Source organism: Blennius ocellaris, assembly GCF_963422515.1.
Source record: "Blennius ocellaris genome assembly, chromosome: 5".
NCBI lineage: Eukaryota > Metazoa > Chordata > Actinopteri > Blenniiformes > Blenniidae > Blennius > Blennius ocellaris.
The window spans coordinates 30,935,267-30,961,936 of NC_137654.1; the positions used below are offsets into that span (position 1 = coordinate 30,935,267).

Consider the following 26,670-nt stretch of genomic DNA (forward strand, 5'->3'; position numbering starts at 1 on the left):
AGAAGGGGGGGGGGGCAACCGAGGGCCGTGTCGCCATGGCAACAGTCGTCGACGAGTTTCGTCGTCGTCGGAGAAGAATCCACGTTCAGCGTGGAAAATCACGACGCTTTTATTTTGGTGAATATTTGGCAGCAGGGGGGAAATTTTGTACAAAACTTCACACTTTATACAAAATGTTGGCAACAGAAGAAAAGAAAACAGGTTGTGAAAAGGTTAGTGTGTGTGTGTGTGTGTGTGTGTGTGTGTGTGTGTTTTCTGTCACTTTGGAGACAAAGTGTGAAAAACCATTTTGGACTTTATTCTTTTAAACAACGAACCCGTTCAACTGTTTTTCTCCACACTTTCACTTCAGCTTTGAAAAGATTCGTCACTTTCGTTTCAAAAGCTTATCGAAGGTTTGAAAAGAGAAAAAAAGCTGGACGGGAAAATTTGAGGAAAAAAAAAACAAAAAAAGTAAATTTCTTTCAGGAGCTTTAAGTTTCTTTCCCAGTTTGAATCGTTTCCCGACTTTTCCTCCCGATCAGATTCTTTTCTCCACTCATCCTCCGTTTCTCCGCGACGCTCAGGAAGCCTGAACTCCTTCCACTCCCACACATTTCTTTTCAAAATAAAAGTAACAGAAGCGAGCGGCCTCTCTCTCTCTCTCTCCTCCGGGGCTGAAGGGGTTAAAGTGAGTTAAAGGCCGACAAGAGAAGCGGAGACATTCGTGCTCGGCGAGGAGGAAGCGGGCGCTCGCGTCTTTTCTCTGTTCCCCCCCCCGTTTGGCTCCGCCCCCCTTTCTGGAGTGCTTTGTTCCCCCCCCCCCCCCTTTCATCTCCAGCCCGCCTCCTGCTTTCATTCCCTTTCATTCTTTTCTTTCATCTCCTCCTGACCTGCCTGCTCAGAGTATTTATACAGATCGATAAAAGTTATGTAAAAAACGTTATGCAAAGCAGTGTAAAATTGTTTATATTACAAAATGGTTGAAGGGGTTCGTTTGTTTTTACAACCTGGTGGTCGGTGGAGACGTGAGCATGCATGGAGAGAGGGGGAGGGGGAGGGGGGGAGGGGGGAGGAGGAAGAGGAGGGGAACGTTAATGTGGCGTGACGATGGCGTGCTCACAGTGCATCATGGGACGTAGAGGAGGGAAACAAAGAGAGAGAGTTCTGCAGGTGGAGGTAGAACCTTCCTGGAGAACCTCAAACCCTCAAACTGAACAACAAAACAAACAAACAAACAAACAAACGCGACTCGACGTCTCATGAATCTCTTGAAATTGATCAAGAAAGTGTTTTGAGATTAAGGAGCTTTGAGATTGTTGAGAGGAGGAGGAGGAGGAGGAAAGAGGAGGAGGAAGAGGAGGAGGAGGAGGAGAGGAGGAGGAGGAGGTGGTCCTGGGATCACCATCCTGATTCATCCGACCTTCATCAGTAACTGAAGAGGAAGGAACCGCGACTGAACCGCCGCTTCAGTCTGACGGCGTCCGTCGCTAACGGAGGAGGAGGTGTGGCGGGGGGAGGGGGGGGGGGGAGGGGGGGGCGAGCAGGAGGGAGGAGGTGCAGAGTGAGTGGCTGAGGTGGAGGAGAGGGTGGTAACAGTACAGGAGGAAGAGGAGGAGGAGGAGGAAGAGGAGGCTCAGAAGGGCGGGTTCTCGTGAGTGGGGCGTGGCGTCCGGTGGGGGGAGGCGACGGCCCTCCTCGGTCCCTCGCGGTCCGACCACCTTATGCTGAGGAGGGGGAAATTACAAATTAAAAGCGTGAAAGCCCCAAAAAACTAAGACCTGGCAAGATTTTTATAAAAACGTTTCTTTAAAAAGGTCAAATTCTGGAAAATGCTCTCTCGTTTTGTAAAACAAGACCTGAATCAGGAGGCTAAAGCTGCTAGCCTTGAAGCTAACTTGTTTACAATGGTTCTCTCTCTCTCTCTCTCTCTCTCTCTCTCTCTCTCTCTCTCTCTCTCTCTCTCTCTCTCTCTCTCTCTCTCTCTCTCTCTCTCTCTCTCTCTCTCTCTCTCTCTCTCTCTCTCTCTCTCTCTCTCTCTCTCCATCTCTCTCTCTCTCTCTCTTCTCTCTCTCTCTCTCTCTTCCTCTCTCTCTCTCTCTCTCTCTCTCTCTCTCTCTCTCTCTCTCCTCTCTCTCTCTCTCTCTCTCTCTCTCCTCTCTCTCTCTCATCTCTCTCTCTCTCTCTCTCTCTCTCTCTCTCTCCTCTCTCTCTCTCTCTCTCTGTGTGTGCCTCAGCTCTAATGTCTCTCTCTCTCAGCAGCCAATCAGACCCTATATGATGTCATCGGGGGTTCAGCCAATCACAATCAAGGTAGGCTCCTCCACACTTTAGGCGGCTCTGCTCTGGCACATGGCGCCACGAGAGGAAGTACTTCCTCCATCTATGGTAATCTGCTGTGTCACACAGACACAGCAGATTGTGAATGTAGCTCCTAGGATCTAATATTCTAATGGAGCAGAATCAAGTTTGAATAAAAGGTTTGTGGAGCGACGAGACGAGACAATGTGTCTCTTAAATCAATATGAAATCACATTATTGATGTTTAAATGTAGGCGGGGTTTAGCCCCGCCCCCACGTGGCTCTGCAGCACTATAAAAAAGGGTGTAGTTGAAGATGGACGTCTCCTCACCTTCAGCGTCCCGACTCTGTCCTCGGAACGACTTGAAGGTGGCAGAGTTCCTGCGGATCACAAAGCAGACGTCACGTCAACACGTCCAGAGAGGAAGAAACTCCGTCTTTCTACACTCCGAACTAAACCAGGAAAGCAGTTTGAGGAACCAGAGATCTCACGTTGTGAGACGGTGTCCCTACAGGTTCTACTTAGTGTGAAGGCAAGGCGTCCACACTCTTCAGATTCTGTTTCTGTTTATTCTGGACGTTTTTCGAATCGCTAGAACTCTGGCGATCTTCACCTGTTTGTCAACGTTCAAATATCAAATTGTGCAGCTTTTTCGGCACTTTCCGGCTTTTTTAAATCTCGTCAACTTTTTAAAGTATTTCAACTTTTGTGCCACTTTTTTCCAACGTTAACGGATGGAGACATTTTTAACTCGCTATAACTTCTTCAAATCTTTACCGATTTCAACCGTTCCACTTTTAAACCTGTTCAATTTTTAGTAACTTTTTCAACTTTTCGAAACGCGTTCAACTTTTCGAAACGCGTTCAACTTTTCGAAACGCGTTCAACTTTTCGAAACGCGTTCAACTTTTCGAAACGCGTTCAACTTTTCGAAACGCGTTCAACTTTTCGAAACGCGTTCAACTTTTCGAAACGCGTTCAACTTTTCGAAACGCGTTCAACTTTTCGAAACGCGTTCAACTTTTCGAAACGCGTTCAACTTTTCGAAACGCGTTCAACTTTTCGAAAACGCGTTCAAACTTTTCGAAACTGTTCAACTTTTCGAAACTTGTTCAACTTTTCGAAACTTGTTCAACTTTTCGAAACTTGTTCAACTTTTCGAAACTTGTTCAACTTTTCGAAACTTTGTTCATCTTTTTGAAACTTGTTCAACTTTTCCCAACTTTTTTCCATTTTTTCAAAGCATTCCAGTCTCCCTGCCGCAGGCAAGGCAGCAAAAAGCATTACAGTTTGCATTCACACGATCATGCATTTGCCTTGGGAAAATGCAGATCATCTAGTTTAAACTGTTAAAGTGTCTCCGTCTGGGACAGAAGAGACGCCAGGAGGGGAAATGATTCTATTTTAATTCTCCTGTACATCGTTATACACGTTACACAGTTAGAATCACCAATAGAAGTATTTGTCACGGTAAATAAACAACAGGTGACGAACCTGAACAGACGTGAAAAAATGTTTTACTTTTGAGCAGAAAACAAATAGAAGCGACACAAAATACAAAGTAAAGTTCAGGTAACAGACTCAGTGTGTGTGTGTGTGTGTGTGTGTGTGTTAGAGAAGGAGCAGTAGTGTGTTACTTTACCTCATAGCCGGCATACTTATCGAGTGGCGAATGGAATAGTTGCTACTTTGTGAGCGTTAAAGGAAGGAGACAGAGAGTTACAATGCAAGCAGAGACACACACACACACACACACACACACACACACACACACACACACACACACACACACACACAAGTGCAGGTTAAGTCCTCCGTCACCACGTGTTCTGGACTAGAAGTCTCCCCCCGTCATTCCCTCAGTGACACTAGACGTCACTGTGTGACAAGAGAAGCACAGAACGACGACAACAGAAGCTGAATCTCGTCCAAACAACGAGAAGTAAAGATGGACGGCTGTGGCGTCATGTGACCACTCGTGTCCCGGGTGACGCTCATCGCTTGTGTTCACGCCGCCGCACCGTCACGCCGCTTTCCAAATGAAGAAACGTCTAAAACGTCTCATTATGTGTATAAATGTGACCCGTTTTCTTTAAAATAGTGTTTAACTATATAGTATTTTTTTTTTAAAGTATTTTCATGTATTTGTGGACAATAAATGCGAAATAAATATTGCAGCGTGTGTTTTCTGCTCTTCTTGTCACCTGTACTTTAACTCGGGTGTGACTTCTAGTCCAGAAAATACGGTAATGCGGTAAACTGCAGCCTCGTCCTTTTGTAAACTGCTTCCAGTAAACAACAATCATTTTCCACACAATTAGTCGCTCACTAAAAGAGGAAAGAAGTATAAGGTAACAAAAAAAACAACTAAACTGAAGTAAAACTACATCATCATCAGCAAACAAACAAACTCAATGTTAGGAGCTGCGCGTTCTTCCTGAGCTTCTTACCTAAAGGAGTTAGAGAAAGGCAGAGCTCTGCAGGGCGAACAAGGCAGCAGGGAAAGAAGGAAAGAAAGAAAAGAGCAGGTGAGGCGGGGGACAAAGGTGAGGACATGGAGGGACGAGGACGACGTCCAGCTGAAGCTCCGCAGTGGACGAAGACGTTCAGTCCACATTCTAGCTTCTTTATCTTCATCGTCTAGATTTTCTTCACGGTTCATCTACTAGTGGACGTTTGGTTTTCTCGTTGAGAAAACTAGCAAACAAACGCGTTTGATTGCAAAGAAGTTTATCGAATAATTTCAAATATGAACCGAGGTTTTTTTTTTCTCCACGTTAAAAGAAAAGCAGGAAGTGGAGTTTCTAGATATTTGATCAATAAGTAAATAAAAAAAAAGAAAAACAAACTTTAACACATTACGAACCAGAACTTTTATATTTTTCACTTCCAGTCTGTTACGCCTCAATTTCTTCAGATCCTTCATCACATTAAGAGTTTCTACGTATAAACGAGGTTTTAGTAAAGAGACGTCAGTGTGGGTGTTTTCCTCTCCTGATGTTAAAACGTACGAGTTGCTTTTAGTCACAATAAAACTTCTTCCAGGAACAAACACAAACAAGCAAATGATAAAAAGCTGCTTGAAGAAAGACACACACTCACTCTCACAGAGCATTAGTAAACATGCAGTATTTCTTCACGATGAGCAAACGGGCAGTGAGTGAAACAAAGTTGAAACAAAGTGAAACCAAGTGAAACAAAGAGAAACAAAGAGAACAAAGAGAAACAAAGTGAAACAAAGTGAAACAAAGAGAAACAAAGAGAAACAAAGAGAAACAAAGTGAAACAAAATGAAACAAAGAGAAACAAAGAGAAACAAAGAGAAACAAAGTGAAACAAAGAGAAACAAAGAGAAACAAAGAGAAACAAAGAGAAACAAAGAGAAACAAAGAGAAACAAAGTGAAACAAAATGAAACAAAGAGAAACAAAGAAAAGACGGGATCCAGACGGACTGAAGCTCTAAAGGACTGAGAACGACAAGACGAGCTGAGAACGACAAGACGAGCTGAGAACGACAAGACGAGCTGAGAACGACAAGACAAAATGAGCCTCGGAGCAGGAAACCTGTTTTTTCAGTCACTTCTTATAAATCAGTCACTAGAATTCTTATTACTTTGGTCAGATTGACACTTTTTCATCATTTTAAGCTGCTGCATCTTAATAAGATCCTAATTTGACCTCTTTTTATAAAACAAAAGGATCTTTTTCAAACTTTTTATGTGAATCATTTTTGTCAAAACTCTATTGGTTTGTCACGTTTTACTTTAGTTCTGTAAAAGCGCTTTGTGATTTTTATCACTACAAGCTGAAAGGTGTTTTTATAAACAAACAATATTCTCATGTGGTTTGGCTCATTTTGTTCTCGTGGCCCAGCGGCTGGCGGCCATTTTGGCTCTGCTGCTCCGTACCTCATGTCGCCCAGTTTCCTGCTGATGGCCGTTCCCACGGTGCTGAGAGCCGCCGTGGTCTTCTGTCCCGCCTGGGACAATGTCTCCTGAGTCTTCTTATAGCTGCAGGGACAGTGGGGGGAGGAGGAGGAGGAGGAGGAGGAGAGAATAGAGGAGGAGGAGAGAAATAGAGGAGGAGGAGGAGGTAGAGAGAATAGAGGAGAGAATAGAGGAGGAGAGAATAGAGGATAGAGGAGGAGGAGAGAATAGAGGAGGAGGAGGTAGAGAGAATAGAGGAGGAGAGAATGGAGAAGGAGAGAATGGAGGCGGAGAGAATAGAGGTAGACAGAATAGAGGAGAGAATGGAGGAGGAGGAGGTAGAGAGAATAGAGGAGGAGAGAATAGAGAAGGAGAGAATGGAGGCGGAGAGAATAGAGGAGGAGAGAATGGAGGTAGACAGAATAGAGGAGAGAATGGAGGAGGAGGAGGTAGAGAGAATAGAGGAGGAGGAAGAGATAGAGAGAACAGAGGAGGAGAGAATAGAGGAGGAGGAGGAGGTAGAGAGAACAGAGGAGGAGGAGGAGGAGAGAATAGAGGAGGATGAATGAAAAATAGAAGAAAAGGGAGATTGAAGGGAAGGAGAGAGACAAAAATAGAAAAGTTAGACACACCTGCTCCAAAACCAAATCAAACGATGTTAGTTTGAAGTAAACAAAGTGTTAAATTAAAAAAAACAAAACACCAAAAACAACAACAAACAAACGACTCAGCAACCAAGGAAGGAAAAGCCAAAAGCCTCGCTTAAAAAGTACCAGCCTCCATCTTGAAAGGTCAAATTAACACTCCGAGTCCAAACAGACTGGTTTGTCTCCGTCACTTAGCGGCCGCCGTGACTCGGCACTTAGCGGCCGCCGTGACTCGGCACTTAGCGGCCACCGTGACTCGGCACTCCAGAAGCAGCAGCACCCAGGAAACACCAGGATTAATACACGATGCTGAGAAAGGAAACCATCAGAACAGACAGGTTTGTGTCTCTGTCAGCACTTAACGGCCGCCATGACTCGGCGCTTAGCGGCCGCCATGACTCGGCGCTTAACGGCCGCCATGACTCGGCGCTTAACGGCCGCCATGACTCGGCGCTTAGCGACTCGGCGCTTAGCGGCCGCCATGACTCGGCGCTTAGCGGCCGCCATGACTCGGCGCTTAGCGACTCGGCGCTTAGCGGCCGCCATGACTCGGCGCTTAGCGGCCGCCATGACTCGGCGCTTAGCGGCCGCCATGACTCGGCGCTTAGCGGCCGCCATGACTCGGCACTTAGCGGCCGCCATGACTCGGCACTTAGCGGCCGCCATGACTCGGCACTTAGCGGCCGCCATGACTCGGCACTTAGCGGCCGCCATGACTCGGCACTTAGCGGCCGCCATGACTCGGCACTTAGCGGCCGCCATGACTCGGCACTTAGCGGCCGCCATGACTCGGCACTTAGCGGCCGCCATGACTCGGCACTTAGCGGCCGCCATGACTCGGCACTTCCTCACGGCGGCTCCAGAAGCAGCAGCGCCCAGCGGGGAAACACCAGGATTAATACACGGCGCTGAGAAAGGAAACCATCGGGACGAGCGGAGAGAGAAACGTTAATCCCAGACAGTGAGAATGAAGAACGTCTCTGTGACGGACGCCTACCTGAGAGAAGGTCTGCCTCCGGTAAACACAAACAAAAACAACAAAATAACCAACAGTTCCTGGCACAACATCAACATCATGACAGATCCGGTGCTGCCAATCGGCCTCTAACGACGTGGCTCTATAGATCTATAACTGTAGAGAACCTGAACCAGGCTCTTGCTTCAATAAAGCCACGGATGAAATGAAGTTTTCTATCGTTCGTCACTCGGCATGAAGTCGTTCTACAGAAACGACGAGCCGCCGAGTAGGAAACCATCCAATGACGGCGCCCCGTCAATTTAAACCTATATAATAGAGCGACAAATTAAAAGTCTACTGGATTAATGAGGGTAATTAATGCAACCTACATTTATTAAACTGATCTGACTGTTAGATCAGTGTTTTTCAACCTTATTATTAAATTATCACATTTCTTTCTAAAAAACATTTGCTTTTGAAGAGTAATCCTGTATAAATACTCTTCACCACTAGAGGGCAGCACAGAACTTTGCCGGTGAAATGTAAAGTGACAGACGTCAGTGTGGTTCATCTCCACCTCCTGCTACCATCTTGTATCAAAGTACTGTGTCAGTGACAGTGATGGAGAAGTTTTTGAAAAGCAGGATCTCAGCTCTTCATCCATCAGGTCCAGGTTTCACACTGAGGGAGGCACTATTAAAAAAAGTCCTTGCTTTCTGGATTTACTGGATTCCTGTTGATAAAACTTTGATGAGAAAGACTTTATATTGTTAATAGAGGCTACATAGTTTAACATCTTAACATGTTCAGGTGGAGGTGTGACTCCAGAGTTTTCCAAACAAAAAAGTGTGTCTCGGCTCTAAAAGGTTGAAAAACACTGGATTAGATGAATAAATACCTTCATACACTTATAATTTGCACAACTAATTCATAAAACCTGTAATCTCAGCAGACTTGCTTGGATCAAAGTGTTTTGGCACTTTGATCACCTGACGGCCATTAGTGGCCTACAGGTGGCGCTGGAAGACGAGATAATAACGTCCTAAAAAACAAACAAACACTGGAAACGCATTTAAACGGAGCCGTTTCTCAGCTTAATGAACAGAAATAAATATATTACAACTTTATTTATTCATAAATGACTGAACATTTTATCTCAAAATCACAAGAAAACAAAACAGAAACAACAACAGAGACTCAATCCTGACGTTTTTCCCTCCAGACCCATTTGGAAATCTTTCTACCGACGTCACAGGAAGCGGCCCCGCCAGAATAAAAGCTGTGCTCTTTTTTTTTTTTTTTCCTCCCCTCGTCGTGTCGTCAAGATTCTGTCGCTCGTATTTAACAACCGGTTGAAAACACACTTGGTGTCGCCCGATTGGGAAGCACAACTTTTATAAAAAAACTGATGTTTGGACGCATCTTTAACAAAGTCAGTTTCTATTTAATGACGCTCTGTGTTGAAATACATCATTTGATCGTTTCACCGTCTCCAAGCCTGATCAAAGATCTGAAATTCTGTTTTGATGCTCACTTTTGTTTTTCCTAATACGTGTGGAGCCGCAGTTAAAAAGTGCAACGATACCAAAATGTGGGCGTGTCCATCTCATTCTTACAATAAAACTCAAACTAAACTAAACTAAACTGAAACCAGGTTCAAAACGTTCGCCGTTACAAAAGTAGATCCTGGTTGAACTTTTAGAAACTCGTTAGTCCTTTAGAGCTTCAGTCCGTCTGGATCCCGTCTTTTCTTTGTTTCACTTTGTTTTACTTTGTTTCTCTTTGTTTCACTTTGTTTCACTTTGTTTTTAGAAACTCGTCTTCCGACATCCTAAAACGCTGCTCAGCCGTTTGACCTCACTTGATCAAAGCACAACGGAAAAAGACATTAAAAAAAAGTAGAGCTACACTCGGTAGAGCGCAGACCTTCGCCAACGCCGCGTCTGTTCGCCGACCTCAGCTAGCGTTGCTAACATGTTAGCCATTAGCTCGTGTCGACGTGCACTACGTTGGCCAGGGAGCGTCTCCATGGCAACACACGCTGATAACATTTTTTTTTTTACGATGTATTCTAAAACATTTCGCCGAGGATTGGTCTGAAGTTGATGACAAATTTCATTCAATTCGGCTTCATAGTTTTTGAAAAAGTTGTTAAAATACAACCAAATAAATCGATAAATAAAACGCAGATAAAAACAGAACTTCCCCTCGACTCTGGTAGTCGAAGGTAATAAATGTGGGACAGAAAACGTCGTCCCGCTGCAATAAAAGCTCCGTCAGACTGGAGGCGCCGTCGCTGCTTTTCCTACTTCTTCAGGCCGATTGTTGAATATTAAAGCAGCCGTTGGTGTTTTTAAGACGACTGGATTGTGAAATCGGGGTTTGTTCTATTCACACAAACACACAACAGACCACAGACCCCGCCAAAGTAAAGCAGCAGATCCTCTTAAACCACAAACATCCCAAGCAGCTGCAGCAGCGTCGACCACAGGAGCAAAACAAAACAGGAAAACAAAAAAAATAAAAGCATGAAGACCATTTAAAGAAAAGAAAAAACAAAAAAAGACAAGTGGGGAAATAAAGTCCACCGCAGTGAAAAACAAAGTTAAAGAAACCTTAAGTCATGTAGAAGGAGAGAAGGAGAGAAGGAGAGGAGGAGAGAGGAGGAGGTGAACTCACGCTTCTGAGCGGGTTATGTCGTCCAGAGTGGCTGAAGCAGACAGATATCTGGAGACACAACGGCAGGATCAGGACACAGGGGACACAGAGGGACACACTCAATACACTGTTTCTGCACCGCATCATGTCTCACTGTCACGTCTCTATCGTGTCTCACCGTCGTGTCTCTATCATGTCTCACTGTCGTGTCTCACCGTCATGTCTCTATCATGTCTCACTGTCATGTCTCACTCGTGTCTCCCGGTCATGTCTCCGTCATGTCTCTACCATGTCTCACCACCATGTCTCACCACCATGTCTCTACCATGTCTCACCGTCATGTCTCACTACCTTGTCTCACCACCATGTCTCTATCATGTCTCACTACCATGTCTCTATCATGTCTCTATCATGTCTCACTACCATGTCTCACTACCTTGTCTCACTACCTTGTCTCACTACCTTGTCTCACCACCATGTCTCTATCATGTCTCTATCATGTCTCTATCATGTCTCTACCATGTCTGTCATGTCTCTGTCATGTCTCTGTCATGTCTCTGTCATGTCTCACTACCATGTCTCACCACCATGTCTCACCACCATGTCTCTACCATGTCTCTATCATGTCTCTATCATGTCTCTATCATGTCTCTATCATGTCTCACCGTCATGTCTCACCGTCATGTCTCACCGTCATGTCTCTATCATGTCTCTATCATGTCTCTATCATGTCTCCATCATGTCTCCATCATGTCTCCATCATGTCTCCATCATGTCTCCATCATGTCTCCATCATGTCTCCATCATGTCTCTATCATGTCTCTATCATTCTGACCGTCTGGCTTCTTCTCCTGCACAGAACCAACATGACTGACAGGAGCTGAAGGACCAGCAACCTGGACCAGTGTGGACCTGGACCAGTGTGGACCTGGACCAGTGTGGGCCTGGACCAGTGTGGGCCTGGACCAGTGTGGACCTGGACCAGTGTGGACCTGGACCAGTGTGGACCTGGACCAGTGTGAAGGTCCAGGTCCACACTGGTCCACATTGACACATCAACAGTAAACCAAGCGGCACCAATAAACATTCAAACGGTCAAATAATGAAAACCGCCACTGCAGATGTGTAAAGTAGAAGAAGACACTGGTTGTTGACCAGGAGATCCTCCACACTGGCCAGTTGTTTACAGATGTGCAGCATGAGCCTACAGTGCAGCCTGGTACCACAGAACCCACTGTGCAGACAGACAGGCCGAGTCTGTCACATCTGGACAGGCCGAGTCTGTCACATCTGGACAGGCTGTGTCAGACTCGTCCTGTCCAGATGTGACAGTTACAGCTGGACAGGCCGAGTCTGTCACAGCTGGACAGGCCCAGTCTGTCACAGCTGGACAGGCCGAGTCTGTCACATCTGGACAGGCCGAGTCTGTCACACCTGGACAGGCCCAGTCTGTCACAGCTGGACAGGCCGAGTCTGTCACACCTGGACAGGCCGAGTCTGTCACATCTGGACAGGCCGAGTCTGTCACATCTGGACGTTCGTGTGCATTTCTCTGTCTGGGATTTATTTCTGGAGCTCAGAACAGCTGATCTGGTGAAACAATACTGAGCGGAACAATGTAGAAGGAAAATCCAGGAAAGAAAAAAACCGTGGGAGCGGTTGTTTGGCAAAAAAAAAAAAAAATCTGAAAGTGTTTTGGTCCAGTCGGTATGATTCACTTTAAACTGCAGGGGAAATGGCCTCCGACAGCCGAGTGCTTCCTGTTTCCTCCTCCGGCTTTAATGGAAACCTTCAGAGGTTTTTTTTGGTTTTTAAAAGCCTGAAACTAATTTATAATTCATGTCCCACTTATGGCAGAGCTCTCCCCCCCGCCCCCCCCCCCCCGGCTCTCTGGGCTCGCCGTCGCCTCCTCGCCTCCTCTCTGGACGCCACGTGACGCCTGACTCAGCAAAACAGTGTCTCTTCCTCCCTCCCTCCCTTCTTCCTCCCTCCTATCTCTCACTCCCTCTTCCACATTCCTCTCCTCCCACTCGTTCCCGTGGCGACGGCAGTAAGCTGCTCGTCTGGTTGCCGCCGGCCACGTCTCAGTGAATCAATGTGTCTGGTGACGGAAAAGCAAACAAAGACAAAAAAAAAAAAAAAAAAAATGCCCCCAGAGTCACCGCAGCAGGAGCAACAAGCTGATGGTTCTAAACCTGCCGAGTTCAAATCGTCCAGGTCAAACCTGTAAGTCACTGTGTGGCCACGCCCACTGGTCACGCCCACTGGCCACGCCCACTGGCCACGCCTGTGAGCATCAGCATTCTCTAATAGCATTAGCTCTTCCTTTACGATCAAGTAGCGCTAACATCATCCAGATTATAGAGCATCTTCCTCCTCTAACACCAGATTATAGAGCATCTTCCTCCCCTGACGCCAGATTATAGAGCATCTTCCTCCCCTGACGCCAGATTATAGAGCATCCTCCTCCCCTGACGCCAGATTATAGAGCATCCTCCTCATCTAACACCAGATTATAGAGCATATTCCTCCTCTAACACCAGATTATAGAGCATCTTCCTCCTCCAACACCAGATTATAGAGCATATTCCTCCTCTAACACCAGATTATAGAGCATCTTCCTCCTCCAACATCAGATTATAGAGCACCTTCCTCCTCTAACAGATTATAGAGCACCTTCCGCCTCTAACAGATTATAGAGCATCTCCCTCCTCTGACAGATTATAGAGCATCTCCCTCCTCTGACAGATTATAGAGCATCTTCCTCCTCTGACAGATTATAGAGCATCTCCCTCCTCTGACAGATTATAGAGCATCTTCCTCCTCTGACAGATTATAGAGCATCTTCCTCCTCTGACAGATTATAGAGCATCTTCCTCCTCTGACAGATTATAGAGCATCTTCCTCCTCTGACAGATTATAGAGCATCTTCCTCCTCTGACAGATTATAGAGCATCTTCCTCCTCTGACAGATTATAGAGCACCTTCCTCCTCTGACACCAGATTATAGAGCATCTTCCTCCTCTGACAGATTATAGAGCACCTTCCTCCTCTAACATCAGATTATAGAGCATCTTCCTCCTCTAACAGATTATAGAGCATCGTCCTCCTCGAACACCAGATTATAGAGCATCTTCCTCCCCTGACGCCAGATTATAGAGCATCTTCCTCATCTAACACCAGATTATAGAGCATCTTCCTCCTCTAACAGATTATAGAACATCTTCCTCCTCTGACAGATTATAGAGCATCTTCCTCCTCTGACAGATTATAGAGCATCTTCCTCCTCTGACAGATTATAGAGCATCTTCCTCCTCTAACACCAGATTATAGAGCATCTTCCTCCTCTAACACCAGATTATAGAGCATCTTCCTCCTCCAACAGACGACAGAGCCTCTCCATCAAAAGGTAAACAGAGGAGATGAGTATTTGGCGTGCTGCCAGACACGAAGCCAAACAGACGTCAGAAGCGCGAGAGAGCAAACAGAGCGGCGCCTCACAGATCCCAACCGGCAACCTTCTCACGGCGCCGGCCCAGTTTGCCTGTCAGAGGGAGGAACTGACAGCAGGACGCGACGATCCCTGGTCGGGTCTTTCTCACCGTCCCAAGATGGGGAAAAAAACGTCAAGTTGGCGTTAATCTGGGGCTTCAAGTTAAACCAGCAGACGAAGAGTTTTACTTCTGATGCGCTGCCAAACAGGAAGATGACGACGACCCATCGAGGAACGGTGTTCTGGAGGTTCTAGAAGGTCCAGAGTCGGAGCCAAGCCGAGTGTCACGGACTCGCATCTAATATTTAAATCAGCTTTAACTGAAGTGGTGCAGAAGAACAAAGGGAGACTCTGAGAACCTTCTGACAGCGACGGACTGAAAGTGACCAATACAAACAACAGACCAGCAAACAGACACGACTGCTCGTATACATGGATTTTACCATTTTTTTTTTTTTTTTTTTTAATCCAGGGGTTAATCCGGGAGGGGAAACACTATAGCACTTTTAAAGTCCCAGTGAAATGAAGGTTCCACCTCCAGAACACTCTGGTGTCTCTTCTAGAACGTTTTCCTGCTAACTGGCTGAAGGGTAAAATGTTAAAACGCGACAATCTGAGAGAAAATAGCCGATAAACGTCGCTATTTCCTCTGGTGGGCGGAGCTTCTGACAATAACAGAGTGACATCACGAGTTGTGCACACGCCCAAGTTGTGTTTACATTATGGAGGATCAGAGTTTTGACCACGAAGAGGCTGAATTGAACCAGATTTCATCATCGTGGTCATTTCAAACCCAGTGATTGATGAAGAAGACACAGAAGGTGGTTCTGCCATCGGTGACCCCGTCTGGAACATGTTTGAGGAAGCAGAAGACGCTTCGTCCTCCATTCGTCCTCGTCTCCTCGCCTCAGCAGCCGCCACTTTTCACCTTTGAGGCTTTGAGGCTCCTGACTTTTGGCAGAACGACTTCGTGGTTCCAACACGTCCAAGAGCTTTTCCGACTGCGGAATCACCGAAGACGAGTTCAGGTGTTACTGGATCGTCTACTAGCCGCTAGCTAGCAGCTCCCGCTAGCCGCCCGAGCTCCTCTTCTCCTCTCTCGGTCTCTTCCAGGCTCAATCTTTCATCAAGGCTCATAAAACGCTGACTATAACTTCAAAACACTGTAAAAACTTGGATATTTAAGAGGAAACAAGCCGATATAAACACAACAGATCGAGATCTGCACAACTCATGACGTCACACATAGGCTCCGCCCACAAAGGAGAAGGATTCCCCCGACTTCCTCGGTTGGAGATTCAAAATTCAAATAACTTTGTTATGCGACAACAGTGGTGGGGCAGAGTCGGAGGAACCTTACAAGTAGAACCCCAACTATCGGTTCTTTTTGCAAAGTAGTGTTTTACATTTCACTGGGACTTTAAATAAAAGTGGACCTTTTATGTCAGTTTGTCGCCGTCGGGAGTTAAACCTGCAGCTGAAAGCTTCTCGGTGAAACACCGGAGCCTCTTGATATTTTATTTACCGCTGACGGGGTGAGGAAGGAACCGGCTTACGTCCCTCCACCTCCCGACGCTACGTCGGGAGGTGGAGGGACGCGGCCCCCGGTGTGAGAGCTGGGATGGATACGTACGCGTTGGAGGTCTGGACGTCCTGCCAGCTCTTGCTGAGGTTCTGCTTCAGCTCGGTCAGCGGGCTGAGGCCCAGCTTCCTCTTCAGCTCGGCGGCGTGTCTCTCTTTGGCCGACAGGACCTGACGGAGGGTGTTGATCTCCTCCTCCACCTGCAGCACATCCACACATCAGGCCGACGCCTCCACCACCAGGGGGCTCCAGACCACTGCTGCTCTGCCGAACCACTCAATGGACTATTTGACTCTGAGCGACTCCACGTAACCGTCAGGTCATCGTGGAACCTGCGATACCTCAGTCCTCCTGGCGGCAGCGCTACAGAGCATTAGCATTAGCATTGGTTACTTTGATAGCGGCTAGCTTCCGCTGCTAGGAGCCGTGTGCCCGTGGTCGTTTATCTCAACTGTTCTAGTTTAGAAAGGGGTTTTCTCAAGAAACATCAAAAGATCAGAGCATCTTCCTCCTCTAATCCAGATTATAGAGCATCTTCCTCCTCTAACATCAGATCATAGAGCCTCTTCCTCCTCTAACACCAGATTATAGAGCATCTTCCTCCTCCAACATCAGATTATAGAGCATCTTCCTCCTCTAACATCAGATTATAGAGCATCTTCCTCCCCTGACACCAGATTATAGAGCACCTTCCTCCTCTGACACCAGATTATAGAGCCTCTTCCTCCTCTGACACCAGATTATAGAGCCTCTTCCTCCTCCAACACCAGATTATAGAGCACCTTCCTCCTCTAACACCAGATTATAGAGCACCTTCCTCCTCTAACACCAGATTATAGAGCATCTTCCTCCTCTAACACCAGATTATAGAGCACCTTCCTCCTCTGACACCAGATTATAGAGCCTCTTCCTCCTCAAACACCAGATTATAGAGCCTCTTCCTCCTCCAACACCAGATTATAGAGCACCTTCCTCCTCCGACACCAGATTATAGAGCCTCTTCCTCCTCTGACACCAGATTATAGAGCTTCTTCCTCCTCTGACACCAGATTATAGAGCCTCTTCCTCCTCCGACACCAGATTATAGAGCATCTTCCTCCTCCAACACCAGATTATAGAGCTTCTTCCTCCTCTGACACCAGATTATAGAGCCTCTTCCTCCTCCAACACCAGATTATAGAGCCTCTTCCTCCTCCAACACCAGATTATAGAGCATCTTCCTCCTCCAACACCAGATTATAGAGCCTCTTCCTCCTCCAACACCAGATTATAGAGCTTCTTCCTCCTCTGACACCAGATTATAGAGCCTCTTCCTCCTCCAACACCAGATTATAGATCAGTACGCAGTCGTAGATTAAGACCGTACCTTGGTGAGCTCCAGGCGCAGCTCCTCGGCCTCCTCCAGCGTCAGGCCCAGAGGCAGAGGCAGAGAGGGGACAGAGTTGTCCTCGGCCCCGTCCACCGGGACGTGGGACAGACCGTCCGGCTGCTCTGGTCCCAGACCCTTGTTGGGAGAGTTCAGGTTGATGTCTGGAGGGACAATAGAACATCTCTTACTCTTCTAGAATCCTTCATGTCGGCACATTAGAAACCTGCAGCCGTCAGGAAATAGACGCCTCCCGAAGAACTCCTTATTAACCCTTGGATGCACAACCTAGCAATACCTACACCCTTCCACACTTATTCTTCAAAACATTTCAAACAAAGAGTTGCAATATTTTCATATTCTAGGTATTTCCTCAGAAAACATGTTTGTGACACGAGGCCATTTGCATTTTTATTTGATTTTCTCATTAATTTGAAGAAATTGGCAGTTTTTGTCTTCTATGAAACTTAATTCTTAGCAACTCTGACTGTCCCGCTTAAACACGTGATGTCATCAGTCTCACCGCCCTGGAGGTCAGTTCTCCCCAGTAACTGTACATCTAAGTATTATCCTACATTTATTAACTTATTTTTCATTGACAGATTATGATGTGTGGTGAAATTAGTGATCAAATGTGTTACTTTGACTCCCCTTGTGATACAAAAACTGTAATTTCTTAACATTTATGAAAAAAATACGTAAAAATGCAAATGGCCTCATGTCGCAAACACGTTTTATGAGGAAATACCTGGAATATGAATATATTACAACTTTTCATTTTAAAGATGTTGAAGAATAACAACCTGTGGGGTCATTTTTGACCCCACAGGCCTCTAAGGGTTAAAGTCCTACCTGTTCTCGTAAGGTTTATTTCTACTTGAGGGTTGAACGTTCTACCACAAGAACCGTTCCCTCGGTATGACGACTATTGAAACACGACGTTCTCCCGTCACGGTGAAAACGTACGACGCGGCTGCATTTCTCTTTCTGGATCTTTTACACATTAAACCTCAACACAAAGGAGATCAGCAGTCGTCGCAGAATTAAAAAAAAAAAAAAAAGCGTTTGTGGAAAAACTAATTGTTAAATCTGCTGGACAAAAGGTTTTTCACTACCGGTTTTCCTGCAGACCCAGTTTTCTGTCGACTCGGCAACAAATTTCAAAGACGACGATTTGACTCGTTTTGGAAAACGGGAAAGAAAAATTTACAGGTGAGAATTTTAGACAATCTTTGAAGTATTGTGTGTAAAGAAACACTGACAATTATGTAGTTTCTATGTTGGGCCACTAGTGGGCGCTGTTGGTACTGAACACACACACACACACACACACACACACACACACACACACACACACACACACACACACACACACACACACACACACACACACACACACACACACACACACACACACACACACACACACACACACACACACACACACACACACACACACACACACACACACACACACGAGAACAATGAGCTCTAAGAACATTCTGGTGGACTGACCACCAAGTTAGATTGTTATTAGGGCGACTGTCAAAATAAAAGCACCAAGTCCCAGCAGAATAAGGACTGGGAGTCGTGACACCACAGAGGAAACGTTGTTCTGATTGTCCAGCTACTAGTTTTCACATGAAAACGTTGACATGTAACGTCACAAAACTAGAAAAAAAAACCCACAATATGTTCTTATTTCCTTAAAAAAATAAAAATAAAAACCTGCTTCGACACCAACGGCTAAATTTAGGGTGCAGAACAATCCCGGAGGAAAACGAGTCGGCTTTCATTCACATCCTCCTCTTGTGTTAATATTTACACATCCAGCACCGGCCTGGGCTGCTTTTATTTAATAGAAGAAGAAACGCCGTCAGGACTTCCTGTTCCCGAGACGTTCATCAGATCCAAACTTTCTCCACTGAAACCTGCAACTGCCGGCGGTTCCGTCCTGAACCAGCAACCCGAGGGGACAGTCGAGAGACGGCAGCAAGGACGACGGGGTGGAAATTCCACAAAATAAAAGCAGCAACACTCAAAACAATAAGGGTTTCTACGTGTACAGAGAAACGACCGGCTGTCAACACTTTGATCCCCTTTGATCTACACAGACGACCGGAGTGCAACGATCCCAGAGTGTCGTCATCCACCGAGAGAGAAGAACTCGTTTTGCACAAGACTTCAGACGAAACGGGGCAATAAAAAAAAAAAAAAAAAAAACAGATTGCAAAAGACCAAGATTAGCGTGATCCAACACTTGAGGTCGTGTTTCAACACCATGGATCCACGGGACAATATGTCCCCCACGAGGGCTCCACGGGACAATATGTCCTCCATGAGGGGACAATATGTCCCCCCACGAGGGTTCCCCGGGACAATATGTCCTCCACGAGGGCTCCCCGGGACAATATGTCCTCCACGAGGGCTCCACTGGACAACATGTCCCCCTACGAGGGTTCCCCGGGACAATATGTCCTCCACGGGACAATATGTCCTCCATGAGGGCTCCACAGGACTATATGGGTTCCACAGGACAATATGTCCTCCACGAGGACTCCACGGGACAATATGTCCTCCACGAGGGTTCAACGGGACAATATGTCCCCCCCACGAGGGTTCCACGGGACAATATGTCCCCCCCACGAGGGCTCCACAGGACAATATGGGTTCCACGGGACAATGTGTCCTCCATGAGGGTTCCACGGGACAATAATTCCTCCATGAGGGGACAATATGTCCTCCACAACTCCACGGGACAATATGTCCTCCACAAGGGCTCCACGGGACAATATGTCCACCACGAGGGCTCCACGGGACAATATGTCCTCCACGAGGGTTCCACAGGATAGAACGTTTCCTCAGCTTTAACACCAGGTATTATTGTGTTGCTACCTGGACTAGCAAGCGAGCTACAAACGTTTTAGTGGATCTTCTCTCCTGGATCTTTACGTAGAGCGGAGAGGGAGACCTCTCCAAGATGGCGGCGCCGTGGGGCATCGAGTGTTTACTCTTCAACACCACAGTGTGAAACCACACCGTGTTCCTCTTTCTGCAGGGGCACAGCTGGTTCTAGAGTCTTAAAATACAACAAGCGAAACACGTCGACAGTCGGTGAGGATGAGGAGGAAGAAGAGCAGCCGCCACTGCTGATCCTCTTCCTCTAGCTTGTGTCGCTGCAGACCAGCTGGCCTGGAAGTAAAACTGTACCGTCAGATTCTGAATTCGAGTTTCTAACTCTGAATTCTTTTACCATCGAAATCAGACTTTGAATTTTAAAAGCTGTCGAATTTCAAGTACGTATCTTTTTTTGCTTCTGATTGTTTTTCCCCAACATCTAAAAATATTCAGTGTGTAAAAATTTTACGTGTCTAAAAATTCAGCTGCAAAAAAAATTCAGCCGCAAAAAAAAAATTCAGCTGCAAAAAAAAAAATTCAGCCGCAAAAAAAAAATTCAGCTACAAAAGAATTTCAGTTGCAAAAAAATGTCAGCTGTAAAAAAAAAAAAAAACTAGCTGCAAAAAAATTCAACCGCAAAAAAAATTCAACTGCAAAAAAAATTCAGCTGCAAAAAAAAAAATCAGCTGCAAAAAAAAAATCAGCTGCAAAAAAAAATTCAGCTGCAAAAAAAATTCAGCTGCAAAACAGCCAGATTATCTGTGCAGCTGAATTTTTTATTTTTTTTACAGCTGAAATTTTTTTGCAGCTGAATTTTTGACACATTGAATTTGGGGCCAGGGGGCCCAAAAAAAAAAATTCAGCCACAAAAAAAAATTCAGCTACAAAAGAATTTCAGTTGCAAAAAAAAAAATCAGCCGCAAAAAAAATTCAACTGCAAAAAAAATTCAGCTGCAAAAAAAAAAAAAAACTAGCTGCAAAAAAATTCAACTGCAAAAAAAATTCAGCTGCAAAAAAAAAAACTAGCTGCAAAAAAAATTCAACCGCAAAAAAAATTCAGCTGCAAAAAAAATTCAGCTGCAAAACAGCCAGATTATCTGTGCAGCTGAATTTTTTATTTTTTTTTACAGCTGAAATTTTTTTGCAGCTGAATTTTTGACACATTGAATTTTTACACTCTGAATATTTTTAGATGTTGAAAAAAAAAAATCAGAAGCAAAAAAAGATGCGTACATGAAGTTGTATGACAGCTTTTAAAAATCAAAGTCTGATTTCAATGGTAAAATAATCCAGAGTTACAAACTCGAATTCAGAATCTCATGGTACAGTTTTACTTCCAGACGCTGGTCTAAACACTGGTGTGTCACAACCACACCTCCGTGGTTTAAAAAAGAAAACAGAACCCGACTTCTTCCTTCAGTCTGGATTCTTTCCAAGCCGACATGCAAACAGCAGCTCCTCCCAATGTTCACACAAGATGTATAGTAAATGGTGCTGCGGCGTCGAAGCAACCAGCAACCAGCAACCGGCAACCAGCAACCGGCAACCAGCAACCAGCAACCAGCAACCGGCAACCGGAGACAAAACACAACTTTTTGAAAAAAAAAAGTCTCACAAGTTGAAACAAGTTGAGTCACCGGGCAGTTCTGCACATGCTCAGTAGACACGATCAGAATGACATTTCCACCATGTTCAACTGGGACTTGGTGCTTTTATTTTGACAGTCACAGTGATAACAATCCATCTTGGGGGGGTCTGTCCATGAGAACGTTCTCCGTGTTGAAGTTTAGAGCTCATTGTTCTCTGAGTGTGTGTGTGTGTGTGTGTGTGTGTGTGTGTGTGTGTGTGTGTGTGTGTGTGTGTGTGTGTGTGTGTTTTCAGTAAAAAAAAAAAAAAAAAAAAACCAGCACCAACTAGTGGCCCAACATGAAAACTGTTTTTTTTCTGTTGCAGTACAAATGGACATAATTTTCAAAATGCAAAACTTAAAAAAAAAACTACAACTCAAAACCACTGCTTCTTCACTTGAGCTGTTGTTTTGTAAACAAGCTTCAACACAAGTAAACAAAAGGTAAGATAGTGAACCAACAAGTTCACAACAAAGACAACGATAAATATTTATTAGAACAATCAAACAAACTTTTTTCAGGAAGAGCACAGAAACTCCCATCAACATACAAAAGTGTCAACAAATGTGAATTATTTTTATGAGAAAGTTGATTTTTGTTTAAAAAGCTCCGAGGCTCGAGGGAAAAAGACGAGTGAATAATTTAAAATCAATGACATGAGACTGGGTTGGAGACGCTGTCGTCACTTTGTTTTCTAGCAAACATGTAAAAACTAAACCTGCAGAAGAAGAAGAAGAAGAAGAAGAAGAAGAAGAAGAAGAAGAAGAAGAAGAAGAAGAAGAAGAAGAAGAAGAAGAAGAAGAAGAAGAAGAAGAAGAAGAAGAAGAAGAAGAAGAAGAAGAACAAGAACAAGAACAAGAAGAAGAACAAGAACAAGAACAAGAAGAAGAACAAGAACAAGAACAAGAAGAAGAAGAAGAAGAAGAAGAAGAAGAAGAAGAAGAAGAAGAAGAAGAAGAAGAAGAACAAGAAGAAGAAGAAGGAGAAGAAGAACAAGAACAAGAAGAAGAAGAAGAAGAAGACGAAGTCGTCATGTGAGGAAACGTCAGGTTGAGCTAAACGTCTCCGGTTTCACTGCTTCCTTCTAGTTTGACTTCCAGACTGATGGAGGAACTCTCGTCCTGAAGGACGGGAGGACGGACGCATCGAGAGACACCGATTAGTCCTCATCACCGAGACACACCCGAGAGACACCCGAGACACACACGAGACACACTAGAGACACACCAGAGACACAACGAGACACACCAAGAGACACTCCAAGAGACACTCCAAGAGACACTCCAAGAGACACATCGAGAGAGACATCGAGAGAGACACCGAGACACATCGAGAGAGACACCGAGACACATCGAGAGAGACACCGAGACACATCGAGAGAGACACCTAGAGACACTCAAAGAGACACTCAAAGAGACACCAAAAGACACACAGACACACAGAGACACACCAAGAGACACTCCAAGAGACACACCGAGAGACACCGAGAGACACCGAGAGACATCGAGAGAGACACCTAGAGACACTCAAAGAGACACCAAAAGACACACAGACACACAGAGACACACCAAGAGACACTCCAAGACAAACCAGAGACACACCAAGAGACACTCCAAGAGACACCGAGACACCAAGAGACACACCGAGACACACCGAGAGACACTCAAAGAGACACCAAAAGACACCAAAAGACACACAGAGACACTCCAAGAGACACTCCAAGACAAACCAGAGACACACCAGAGACACTAAGACAAACCAGAGACACACCAGAGACACACCAGAGACACTAAGACACACCAGAGACACACCAGAGACACCAAGACACACCAGAGACACACCAGAGACACACCAGAGACACTAAGACACACCAGAGACACACCAGAGACACCAAGACACACCAGAGACACACCAGAGACACTAAGACACACCAGAGACACTAAGACACACCAGAGACACACCAGAGACAAACCAGAGACACACCAGAGACACACCAGAGACACACCAGAGACACTAAGACACACCAGAGACACACCAGAGACACACCAGAGACACACCAGAGACATTAAGACACACCAGGACGACCCAACGAGTCTCAGTGGACAAACGTCCCCGCCTGCAGCCTGAAGACACCGAATCCTTCCTGCCGTCTTTGTGACAAAAACAACTAGAGCAAAACTTTAAATGAGACCAATTGTCCACATTTTAACCAAATAATAGAGATTATCAAGCTGTGAACTATAAACTGCTCGTTAACATCAGTGATTCATGTGAATCTTTTCTACAGCAACGTGTTTGTAAGTAGTTGTTGGATTATATAGTTGTGATATTTGACAAGAGAAGTCAAAAGGTTTTGCTCCAATGAGTGAATAATTAAAGGTTTTGCCAATTAGTGAAGTCTTTGTCTACAAAGAGATGAAGAAATGTTAACATTTCAACTTGCCACAGACGTTTTTACTTCCAGATTCATCAATTGTGTTGTGTTCCTGAAAATGTTTTAATAAACTACAGACAAGATTATTTCAATTTTTTAAAAAAACTTTTTACAGTGAAGCCAAAAAAAGTCTGCAGAAACAGGAAGCTTACAAATAAGAGCACTGGGAGGTTTGTCCAGTTCAGTTTAAGAGTTAATAAAGTGACTTATTCTGGTTTTGTTTAACAAATAAGCAGAACAAGTAAATCCTCAGAAACATCTGCTGATTTAAAAATCTCATCTGGAGACAAACCTTGTTATCATCACGATGACTATGACAAATAGTATAAATCTAATGGGGAAATTATTTAACAAGAGCACAAAAGGTACATAAGTTACTTGTATGCAAAGGAGTTAACTTTACTGAGACTTACAAGATATTTACTGACGTAGGCAGTGACGTCACAGCAGCTTTATAGTGCCAACAACAGCGAATATTGTTAGAAACGTGATATTTAAATATCTATAAACGCCTCGATAAACAACTGGACAGTTTTCAGCTGGATTCGGTAGTTTTAGTTGGCGGTTTTCTGGGTGAATAAAAACAACAATAAGAACATGAATGTGAACGAGGGGAGACCGGAGCGGAGTTGTGAGGCTGAAGCGTCAGAAACTCGATCCACTGCTGTCACTGTCATTTAGCGGCGGGCCTCCGGACCTCCGCCCGCCAGCTGCCCCCCTAAAAAAACGTGTTTAAAACTCCTCCAAGAATCGACACACACACGGAAACACACGGCCCGACACACACCCGCCGCTCCGCGGTGAATTAGAACCGTGCGAGTCCGTCCGGCGAACTGTTTACAAGCTAAGCTACAGGCTAGCTGGGCTAAGCTAACAGTTACCTTGACTGGCGGGGTCCATGGCGTCGCTCTCAAACGGCTCCTCCGGTACGGAAACGCCGAGTTTTAAACTCCTCCGGGGTGAAACGGGGTCGGCAGGCTCTGCGCTCCCGTCAGTACGAGGCTCCTTCTCGGGGAAAAGACGTCGACAGCCGCGTACCGAGCTGTGAAACAAGCCAGCTCAGCTTGCAGGAGCCCCGTGAAGCTAGCGCCGCTAAAGGCCCCCGCCACCGGAAGTGGATTTCACGATAAAACTCCGCGGGGCAGAAACCTATTGCGTTTGCGTTCCGTTGGAAAAGAAAATAAAGAAAAAAACAGGACATACAAATACGGTACGTGTGAAAAAACTAAAATAAATATAATAATAAATCTCGAGCAACGACTCAAGTTTTTCAGTACGTCTCCTCTTACTTTTGTTATGAAGGTAAGGACTCGAAACAGGAAGTGACTTTCCTTCATTTGCTCGGACTTGACTTCTGAAAGTCTTCTTCCGGTGTCGTCAAATGACGTCACCGAACTAACTCCGAATAAACAGATATATATTAATAAATAGTTTTATTTGGCCTTTCACAAACTGATGAAATAAATCAGAAAAATATATATTATCAATCTTTCAATTATTTTTGTCAAATTTCACACCAGCGCCCAAACATAATTACTTTTAAATCCTTGTTCTTCAATTATCTACATAATCTAAAGAACAACATAAATTCCAAAGCAAGTAAAATACAACAGCTGTGTCGGATGCATAGTTTTGCTTGGTTGATATGATCTTTACTTATACCAAATAAATAAATACGTATATATTATTATTAATAATAATAATGATAATAATAACAATGATGATGTGAAAAGAAAAGTAAAAAGAAAACTATAAGAAGAAGTTTTAAAAATCTATTAAAAAATCCTATTACATATAAATATAGCTACAGAAATTAAATTATGCTTACTTTTTAATGAGAATACCTGTTTTTCTGCCTAAATGTTTTCCGTTGTCCACTTATGTACGGCAGTTTGTTTCAGCTTTTAAAAGTGCTTGACAAAAGAAAGTCAGCGACACGTCTGCATGAGGCCCACAAAAAAAATTTAATAAAATAAGAATCTGCTCCTTTCAGTGACCAAAAGCAGTTTTATTTCATTCATTGATCTGTCGGACCAAACGTGAGCATACAAAACTCATGGAAAGCAATAAAATTAAACACGTTTTCCTTCTTTCAGACACAAACTGGTCAAACCGAACGTTCAGCATGATGAACCTCAATATTCACCATTAAACGTTCTCTTGGTGTCACGCAAAAAAATTGTGGTTTTCCTCCTCCGACGGCTTCCGGAGGCTGTTTATATATATTTACATATATATTTAGACTCTCCTGACGCCACACAGTGAAAGTGAAGGTTAAAATCACACCGTGTTTCTCAAAAGATGCAAATCCCTCGTCAACGTTTCAGAAAAGAACAGAACAGAAGTGAGTCCAGGTCAGACGGAGTTTCCTGCAGGAACAAGAAGATTGTAAACATACGAACTAAAGTTCCAACTTGATTTCTTCTTCGTGTCCAAAACCTCCTCTGCTCCTCCGGCTGACGTAGATTCTTCTACGTATTTCCAGAGAGAAAAGGTTGTGAGTCTTCACATTATGACTCTCAAAACTGAATTCACACTTAAGCGAAGCACATAGAGGCAAAAATGTGAAACGTTTATTTCAAATTAAAAGGGATCGTCCAACTCTTCAGTCTTGCAGTACACGTTTACACCACAAGGCGGTGCAGTGAGTCGAATACAGGAGCGGGAAGAAGAAGAAGTGAGCGTGAGCGGTGAAAAGATGTGTTGTTATGGTGACGGGCGTGTTTCCGCCATGTGACGATCGCCTTCAGATGAATCATTGCAAAGCGCCAGTCTTCAGTCCTGATGTTCTGCCAGAT

At 44.8% G+C, this 26,670-nt stretch overlaps 1 protein-coding gene across 4 annotated transcripts; it reads right to left on the reverse strand.

Annotated features, from left to right (window-relative positions):
* Positions 1–827: 827 nt before the first annotated feature.
* Positions 828–24,968, reverse strand: tpd52l2b (tpd52 like 2b). 4 transcript variants are annotated; one of them, XM_080497069.1, is made up of 8 exons: positions 24,754–24,968; positions 16,913–17,076; positions 15,598–15,746; positions 10,493–10,540; positions 6,191–6,292; positions 4,732–4,758; positions 2,612–2,661; positions 828–1,706 (listed from the first exon to the last, which is right to left on the reverse strand). In XM_080497069.1, exons 1-8 carry the CDS (start codon positions 24,770–24,772, stop codon positions 1,702–1,704), a joined length of 564 nt encoding a protein of 187 aa, XP_080353195.1. In that variant the 5' UTR covers positions 24,773–24,968; the 3' UTR covers positions 828–1,701. The 4 variants fall into 4 exon arrangements, with proteins under 4 accessions (XP_080353195.1, XP_080353198.1, XP_080353197.1 ...); XM_080497072.1 differs by lacking the exon at positions 10,493–10,540; XM_080497071.1 differs by lacking the exon at positions 4,732–4,758.
* Positions 24,969–26,670: the final 1,702 nt, after the last annotated feature.